At 54.0% G+C, this 8,605-nt stretch overlaps 2 protein-coding genes across 3 annotated transcripts; both read right to left on the bottom strand.

Annotated features, from left to right (window-relative positions):
* Positions 1-142: 142 nt before the first annotated feature.
* Positions 143-689, bottom strand: H2AX (H2A.X variant histone). Its single transcript, XM_075521098.1, has one exon. The coding sequence runs from the start codon at positions 606-608 to the stop codon at positions 177-179; it is 432 nt and encodes a 143-aa protein (XP_075377213.1). The 5' UTR covers positions 609-689; the 3' UTR covers positions 143-176.
* A 2,309-nt stretch (positions 690-2,998) lies between these two features.
* On the bottom strand, positions 2,999-8,424 carry DPAGT1 (dolichyl-phosphate N-acetylglucosaminephosphotransferase 1). 2 transcript variants are annotated; one of them, XM_075521092.1, is made up of 9 exons: positions 7,960-8,114; positions 7,750-7,870; positions 7,451-7,664; positions 6,864-7,010; positions 6,645-6,729; positions 5,998-6,186; positions 5,289-5,376; positions 4,806-4,961; positions 2,999-3,604 (listed from the first exon to the last, which is right to left on the bottom strand). In XM_075521092.1, the coding sequence occupies exons 1-9, from the start codon at positions 8,112-8,114 to the stop codon at positions 3,539-3,541; spliced, it is 1,221 nt and encodes a 406-aa protein (XP_075377207.1). In that variant the 3' UTR covers positions 2,999-3,538. The 2 variants fall into 2 exon arrangements, with proteins under 2 accessions (XP_075377207.1, XP_075377206.1); XM_075521091.1 differs by lacking the exon at positions 7,750-7,870 and having other exon boundaries at positions 7,960-8,424.
* Between the last annotated feature and the right edge of the window lie 181 nt (positions 8,425-8,605).

The following is an 8,605-nucleotide window of genomic DNA, read 5'->3' as shown; positions in this document are numbered from 1 at the left end:
GCAGGGCCTGACACCGCCTCCAGTCACGACGGCGGGACAAACGGACCCCTCCCGCTTCCCCCCCCCCCCCCCCCCCCCCGCGGATCGCAGCTCTCCCGGTGAGCAATGGGGGTGGCCCTGAAAAGGGCCTTTGTGTGGTGCCGGGGGGGGGGGGGGGGCTCGGCCGGCCGGCCGGCCTAGTACTCCTGCGACTGCTGCCCGCTGCCCTTCTTGCCGGCCTTGGTGGGGCCCGCGCCGCCGCCGCCCGTCTTCTTGGGTAGCAGCACGGCCTGGATGTTGGGCAGGACGCCGCCCTGCGCGATGGTGACGCCGCCCAGCAGCTTGTTGAGCTCCTCGTCGTTGCGCACCGCCAGCTGCAGGTGTCGGGGGATAATGCGCGTCTTCTTGTTGTCGCGGGCCGCGTTCCCCGCCAGCTCCAGGATCTCGGCCGTCAGGTACTCCAGCACGGCGGCCAGGTAAACGGGCGCGCCGGCCCCCACCCGCTCCGCGTAGTGCCCGCGCCGCAGCAGCCGGTGAACGCGCCCGACCGGGAACTGCAGCCCGGCCCGGGACGAGCGAGACTTGGCCTTAGCTCGGGCCTTACCGCCGCTCTTGCCACGGCCAGACATGGCGCCTCGCTACGCTGTGGGCGCTGCCCCCTCCACTCCGGAGCTCTGCGGCGAAGTGAGGGGGGAGGCCCCGCACGCAGCCTTTTTATAACCTTCCGCAAAGTAGGGCTCAGCTCGTTGGGCAGCGCCACCGCGCCTCCCTATTGGTGCGTCTGCCGGAAGAAACTTTTTGCTGACTGGTCGCCTCTGCGCCACCGCCGTGCTTGCCCCGAGTCTATTGGCGGCGCAGGCCGGCCAATAAGAAGGCAAGGCGCCAAATTCATACTGTGCCGAGGCGGTTGGTGCGCGCCGCCTCACGGGGGGTGTGTGAGGGCCGCCTCCGCCCGCTACCGCCGCAGGCCTCGCACAGTGGCGGGCCTGCCTGCCTGCTCGGCGAGAAGCTGCGGCCGGTGTGCCGGCAACGGAGGGGTCGGGCACAGCGCTGCGGTGGGCCTCTGTTGGCTGCTCTCGGGACGAGCTGACCGTCTCGCTGAGAGCCCCTCGTCCTTCCTGTCTACCCGTGGGCAGCCAAAGCACCTTCTGCCCGAGCGCTAGTACTCTTGACAGGAGGCGGTAAGCCTTGGAGATTGGCTCTGCGCAAGGAGCTGTGACTGTGTCGCCTCTTAGGTTATGTGCCTAAGGGCTGGTGGCTGTAACCCAAAGGGGTGGGGGTTGACTCCGATGACCGAACCAGCGTGATGCCGCCCCAGCTAGGCTGCTCCCAGAGCTTTTGGAGGAGTGGGGTCAGCCCCTAGGCCCAGGCCCTGGTTTTGGCCTGGCTCCCCTCCAGAGCGAGACAGGGGTGCCTGCAGAGGATCCCCACCTGTAGGGGTACTGGGCTTATGGTGGCGTATGGGGGAAGAGCATTTGGGGATGTGTAAAACCTACTGTGAGATCCTTTTCAGGGGACTGGGGGAAGGTGTGAGATGTATTACGGCTTGTTTAAGGGAAGCATCAAAGGTGGGGAAGGAGTCAAAGTGGACTGGGAGGAAAAAACATGGGAACGTGGAAGGAGAAGCAGGGTGAAGGCGGTCGTGCGTGAACGCGTTGCCAATTGGTAGCCTTTATCTCTGCTGTCCGCCCTGTCTCACTAAACTCCATTTCTAGTTTTTTTCCAGGGTGAGGGGACTGTCTGCCCTGTGTGCATACGTATGTCTGGAGGTCTAAGTGCCAGCAACCGCCATCAGGCCACAGGTCAAAGGGGCCGGTGTATATGCAGTACCAGCAAATGGGAAGACTGGAGCATGTGCAGAGGGGCACCGGGGCTAGAGTGGAATGCCAGTGTGTGTGATCACTAGCGAATGAGCCAGACTAACGAGCGAGTAGGATAACAGGCTTTGGAGCCAGGTATCCAGGACCAGATACTGGAGAGATGGGGGTTGGCCGGTTGCTTACTGGAGAAAATGGGGTGGGCATCTGAGAGTTGGCTACTGGAAGGCCATACATCTGGATCAGCTAGCAGAGAGATTAATTTCTCTCCCTCCCTCTCTAGGTGAGAAGATGTGAGTAACAGCAAGTGGAGTAGTACTGCGGACCTTGGGTGTTCATATGCCCTGGTGCCAGGAAACCCAGCGGCTAGTTACTGGACGGACTGAGTGTTTAAGGCCAGCTACTGAAGGGATTCATAATGTTTGTGCATGTGTGTACACATGTATGTTCATATGAATCTACCAGCAGACTTCCAAACTGATCAGCTGGAGAGGAGGAAGAGGATTCGGCTGCTTGTACCATTCACATTTGAGTGCTGTGTGTTTTCCGTGTTGATCGGTGTCGCTGGGCATGTGCATTTTTGCCTACCCGGAATACCTTCCCAGCCCCGCTACTGGCTGGACTTGGGTGCGTGGAAGTGCAGCAGCCTCGCATCTATTAAGGTACCGGACTCAGCAACTTCTGCTGTCACCCATCTCAGCGTCCCTGTCTTTGCTGTTGCACGATTTTGCTTTTCACTCCCGTTAATCTCATGCAGACTCTTTAACCTGGTACTCCAATGGCTGTTATGTGTTTTTTATGTCAGGTAGGTAGCAATTCTGTGGTGAACTATGGTGCCAGACACTGCCATATAAATAATGATTTGTATTTGAGGAAAAGGTGATTGCAGCCTGCAGGGTCTCAGTTCCATGCTAATCTAAGGCTTTTACTGATGTCCTCTGTTACGCCAGGACACGGCGATCCTTACTCTGCTAGCCTGTTCCAGATGTGTCCCGTTCCACGAAGGAAGGCAGGAAGGCAGATGATAAAGATGTTCAGAAATAAAAGCCCTTCGGGGGGAACGTTCCCGGTAGCTGTGGAAGAGGAGGGAGTCTACTGCAGAAATTATCAGCCCCCTAGCAGGGCAGCAGGCCACAGAGCTGTTATCGTGTAACCTAGTTTCACTGCGTGTCGATACTCTCGAGGCAAAGCACTGAAGGGGAAAGGGTACCATGACTTATTTTATTCTCAGAGCGTTCTGAGTTTTGGGTATGGTTTATAACATGTTACTCTATGTCCATGGACCAAAGACAGGATTGGAGAAGCCAGGAGAGGATTCTGGTTTACTTATTCTGCTGTACAGAGTCTCACAGAAGTTCCTGTTTTCTCTCTCGGGGAACAGTAACATGCTTGTTAGATGTATAGAGACTTCATCTTTCCCACTTGCCCTAAGTGCTGTGAGTGACATCGGGGTCATTTACTTCCCCTCCGAAAGCTATTCCCAGTAACAATGATGTCCAAGTAGCGGTGGATCTTTTCCGTCAGTAGAATCAGACAAAAGCCTTCCATGCTCAAAAAAAAAAAAACAAAACCCCCAGATGATTACGGTTCAAGACTGGCCCACACGGAGTAGTTGTTTGCATTTTGACAGGTGTCCTGAGGTTCTCGGAGGGCCGGAGTAAGATCAGTTGAATCATTTGGTCAGCAATTGGAGAAAATTGCCTGGCAGGTACAACTCTTTCCCCTGCTCCCTGACAGCCCAGTCAGACATCATAAAACAAGCGCACTAGTTGGTACCGGATTGAAAATGCAATCGTGCTGCCCAGGACCTAGGTAAAAATCAGACAGACAACGGAAACGTTATAGTGTTAAATAGTTTACAGGCTGTCAGATTCTTCCTTTCCAGACGGATTTGCTACGCTTTCTAGCGTGCCTCGTTTCACTAAATAAGGAGATCTAGGCTAAACTTTTTAGGTATAGAAAGATGAAAGGCAGAAGTCTAGCCAAAGCCCTCAGTTCTTTCTCTGACAATCGCAGCTACCCGTGGGGGATTTCTGCATGTGCCTGTGCACAGTTACACTGCGAGAACAAGCAGATGAGATGAATGGTTGGGAACAACTCTTTCCTTCTTAAGGAGCCTATATGGTAATGTAAACCCTATGGTATGTCATGGAAAAGACCTCGTGCCAAAGCTACAATTCAGCATCCTTACAAGAAGGTGCTGCCAAGACTCCTCTGCTGTGACTGGACTCGAGATCAAGCGGTACGTACTTCCTGTCCTTTCCCATCCCCGATGGAGTCTGCCTAAGCCCTGTTCGGTCTCCAGGTTTGTTTCATGGAAGTCCTTCCTCCCAAACGGGTATTTGGCTAAGTGTCTCTTCTTTTTCCTAATAAGAATCTCTTACCTTTGATCTGAGGATGAAAAAAGAATTTTATTGTGGGCAACTAAGCAATGCAGGCCTTTCCAAAAGCGGTGTTTCTACTCTATTATGCACAAGAGTTCACGTGCTGAATAGAGGTAGTGGCGGTATCTGTGAGGCACGTTATCCTTGTGCTCTAAGTTGCTTCAAAACGCTCCTGCACCCCCCTCAGATTCCAGATACTGCTGAGCTGCATGCCCTGCTTATGCAAGTCCACCAGCCGGAGGTAACTGGGACCGTGCTATTTGGCATGACTAAAAAACAGGAACATGGAAAAAGGTTGTATTGGGTCAGAGCGACAAGGCACTCTGCTTTCCTAATGTTTTTCTAGCATCCAACGATTCGTGCTTCGGGAATCTTCTCAAGCTAACCTAGGGACCTTGTATTTATTAGCTCTCAGTGAATGGGGGCGGGGAAGGGAGGCAAGGAATCTGCTTCCTCCTTGAGCTGTGTAAACCTCCGATTCTCCTCAAGTGCCCCAGCTCAACTGCATCTTGTAGGAAGAGCATGATACTTTACTTCCCCTGTTCCCCTTGAAACTCTTGAGACTGATTTGGATCTGTTTCTGTTGCAGAGTACATCTTTCTACTGGAGGAACCATTTGTCTGACCTGAATGAGTAGCAACAGGAGAGTGAGGTTTCGCTCGTGGGTGGGTCCAATCAGCTTTATAACAAAGTTAATAAGCGTCATGTTACTGCACTCGGTGTATTCACCATCTTCATCCGTTCCACTCCTCACATCTACTATGTGCAAGATCTTGACTGCCTGGGGAAAGAAATATTGCACGCTATTTCATCAGGTATGTCTGGTGCTCACCAGCTGGTTTTGCCCAAGATGCCTTTTGCTGTACCATCCCTGAAGTCTGGCTCGTGCTCTTAGGAAGAAGACATGACAGGCTTATAATGGTCCTGGGACACCGCTACATGACGGACTAAGCAGAATATTTTCTTCTGGATTTGAGCCAGGATTTCCTGGCTAGTGAACCCAGAAGTTCTGCATTCCCTCCCATCCTGTTCCTCTCGCATTTGATCATACTCTCTCATTCGATCGCCTCAAAATGCACCTGGATTTTGAATGTTTTCCAGATATTACCTTCAGAACGTTTGTTCCCAGGGCAGAGAGGCTCTTCGTTTTGAATTTGGAGTAGCTCATCTCCAACTTTCCTGTACTCGGATTGAGCCTAAAAGAAACATCACAATTTTAGTCCTGGTAGAGCAAGGAGACAGAGAGATCCCTACGTAAGCAGACTTAGATCCCTAGCTGAGTAGCTGAGAAAGAAATCCACTGGTGGAAAAAAGCAGGAATCATCCGATACGCTTAACAACAGCTGCCGATACCTAGTCCCTCAGATTGGGCAGAGTCAGGAGGAGATTCCTCCCCACCGCACCCCCAATGCATGCATAAAACCGTATAGTTTTAAAAATAAATAGGAGAATCTAACATCTGCACGGACGATTGCCGACAGCATAGTGCTATGGAATGCTTGCCACTACGAAATCTTAGCAGATCCTCCTGCAACAGCAGTAAAAGCAGCCTGTATCGATTTCTCTCACTCTTGTAGCTGAGAATAATCTTATTCTAACATTTTTAAAAAATCACTTTTCTGTATCTGGGGGCGGTCAGAAGAGTTAACTCCTTTGAGAAACCTCTACTGTATGACTCGAGTGAGCCCGCTAACTTTTAACTATAAAACTTACTTTGATGGCTTTTACAAAGAGCGCCTACCACCACCTTTCTCAGCTGATGTTGGAGATAAAAGGCACGATCTGTGGTACCATTATAGGTCACTTGGGTAGGTTACCTCGGCAGCCGGTGACGGGGACAAGGAATGACGTGGAAGAGTTGAGGCAATGAGTAGAGGAAGTTGAGCACTTGCGGGATGAAAAAAAGCAGCATTGTTTTGCTGAAGTGCCCCAAGATCCCCACCACGGCGAAGGTCATGCCGGCAAAGTAGCAGAAGGTGTCCCCAACAAACACTCGAGATGGGTACCTGCGATCCATGGGGCAGAAAAGCAAAGGTCTGTCACGATCGCTGTTGCTGTGAACATGACTTTATAACCACTGAAGGTGTTCCTGTGTGGCAGGTTAGAGGCCAAGAAGGAACCGCAGCAGATCTACACAGTAAAACCCACACCTGCAGGTATTTATGCTAAGAACTGCGGGACTGGGACACACGACTTGCACTGAATGCGGTATGAAAAAACAGCTAGCGAGACGTACGCGGGAGTGTATTCTGTGCATTTTGGTGAGCCGGTGTGACTGTAATTTTTCTAATAAAAAGAAAAGCTACCCGTGCATCGCTACTCCGCACTCTTGGTTCTGGCGAGAAGCTTGTCTACGCTCCAGCATCCTGCCTGTGCATCGGTAAGTGGTTTTGTTTGTTTGAAAAGGGAGAAAGTAAATGGCAAAGGACATTTCCAAAGAAATGCTGAATGTCCATCCTCTTACCAGTTGTGGTAAAACAGTCCCAGCGTGGTAAAAAAAAAGGGAATCATGAAGTAGAGAGAAAAAATGTGATCATCTCGATAATCCCCTGTAGAAAAAAGAAACAAACGTGTTTGTGATAAGACAGGACTGGTTGACTTTTAGTAATGCCAGACATTGAAATCTAGGATTCTATCTCCCCTTGCTTTTTGCACCCGCAAACAGAGATGTTCTCTTCCTTACCGTTTAACTCTACAATGTTGAATACGATAATGGAAGCAGCTATCACCAGAGACTGCCCTGCTTCAATTCCGTTGATTCCAGCGAGAATGTTGATGGCATTGGTGCAGAACACTGCTAGCATGCCCATGTACACGTAGTAGAGGATACCTGCAGGTCAGAGCGAGCCAAGTGCTTTGGTATTCGTGGGTGAAGCAGGCCCCGGTCCAATTCACTGAAGCTCTTGCATCCCGCTTTGTACAACGACCCATTACCTAGCGATCTCAGTGAGGTTTGATTAGCGATTGGTAGCTTACTAATAAATCGTTCCCTCCCCTGGGAATTGGCCGTCACGTGTACACGTACGTACAATACGGCGACTATCCATGCGGCAACTATCCGTATAGTGCCTATCTACGCACGGTTGAATGCGTGCTCGGTTTCTGGCTGTTCTTTCCAGCCTAATATTCAGTGGGTGGAGTTGCACCCTCTCACTAGTTCCTTGAGCAAATCCTTCGTGTGTTCCCTCTGCAGCACAGAGTGCCGCCGGGTGACCCCTTCCACCGATCGCGCGCCGCTTGGATGATGGCTTCCGGCGATTCGGAACTTACCCAGGTCCAGGTGCATGCCCAACAGCATCCGGAAGGGCTTAGGCACCACAATGGTTGTGTTCCCAAAGTTGGTGAAGTAAACCATGAGCAGGGGAAGGGAAGCCATGGTAGGAAGAAGGAGCTTGTGGCGCCAGCGCAGGTTCAGAACGTCGTCTGCGAAGCCCAGGAAAACCATGCAGCAGATGGCGAGGAGCGAACCGATGAGCTCCACGAACTGCAGGACAGAGAAGAGGACCCTGGTTACCGGCGGCCGCTCCCGGCCCCTGCCTGCCGCACCCCCAGCGCCACGCAAGCCTCACCTCGTCGTGAGGAAAGGCCGCGCACTGCTCCTCCACGAAACACCTCAGGAAGGGCACGGGGATGAAGCAGAAGAGGATGATCAGGAACACGGCCCCGCTGATCACGCCCTGTGCTTCGGGGCTGAAAGGCAGGTAAGGCGGGGAGTCAGCCCGGCCGGGGCCGGGGCCGGGGCCGGGGCCGGTCCGGCCCTGCGGGGCAGCGCTACTCACACGGGCCGCCGTGAGGCCTTGTTGAGGTCTTCGCCGAAGAGCCGCGCGGCGAGGAAGTGGTCCTTGAAGGCCGGGATCAGCGTGAGCGTGGCCACGAAGCCCAGCAGCGACCCGCCGAGGTTGATGAGGAGGGGCACGGCGGGCCAGGCCGCCATGGCCGCGGCGGGCGCTGCCCCTGCCAAGGGCACAGAGCGGGGCCGGGCGCGGAGCGCCTCCCGCCGCGCGTTTCCAGCCGGACGCTAGAGAGGAGGCACCGGATGCGCCGCCTCCCTCCGGCCTGTGGGCGAGGGCAGCGCCATCTTTGGCCCTGGCAGGGTGAGCCGGGCTACCGGGGGGGCTCCCGCGTTTAGCGCTGGCGGGAGCGAAGAGCGGAGCGGCCGTCGCTTTCGTTTCCTCAGATGTTGGGGAAAAAACAAGCATCAATAAAGTATCTTGCGCGGGATCTGCGACCGCCAGGGGATTAGTTTGTAACGGCAGCTCGAAGGTCGCCGGGCCGCCCGGCTCCCAGCCCGCGGCCGCGCTGCTCTGTCGGACCGCCGGAAGAGGCGGCTGGCGGCGGCAGCTACGAGGTTGCCCGGGCTGGCGTCAGCGAGGCGCAGACCCGCAGGCGCCGAGCACCGGGCGGTGAGCTGCACGCCGGCGGCGG

The sequence above is a fragment of the Mycteria americana genome, chromosome 19 (genome assembly GCF_035582795.1).
Source record: "Mycteria americana isolate JAX WOST 10 ecotype Jacksonville Zoo and Gardens chromosome 19, USCA_MyAme_1.0, whole genome shotgun sequence".
In the NCBI taxonomy this organism is placed as follows: domain Eukaryota; kingdom Metazoa; phylum Chordata; class Aves; order Ciconiiformes; family Ciconiidae; genus Mycteria; species Mycteria americana.
Note: the sequence above shows the minus strand (reverse complement) of the source record. Positions and strands in the feature narration are given on the sequence as shown.

What these genes read in the sequence shown, in the direction of transcription:
- DPAGT1 (XM_075521091.1), bottom strand. Translation starts at nt 8,379, where the DNA reads ATGCTTGTTTTTTCCCCAACATCTGAGGAAACGAAAGCGACGGCCGCT. An exon ending in AAGGCCTCACGGCGGCCCGT is followed by an intron (nt 7,665 to 7,959) that starts GTGAGTAGCGCT and finishes TCTGTCCTGCAG; the next exon opens with TTCGTGGAGCTCATCGGTTC. An exon ending in TCCTGTTGCTACTCATTCAG is followed by an intron (nt 3,605 to 4,805) that starts GTCAGACAAATG and finishes ATTTTTACCTAG; the next exon opens with GTCCTGGGCAGCACGATTGC.
- H2AX (XM_075521098.1), bottom strand. Translation starts at nt 608, where the DNA reads ATGTCTGGCCGTGGCAAGAGCGGCGGTAAGGCCCGAGCTAAGGCCAAG.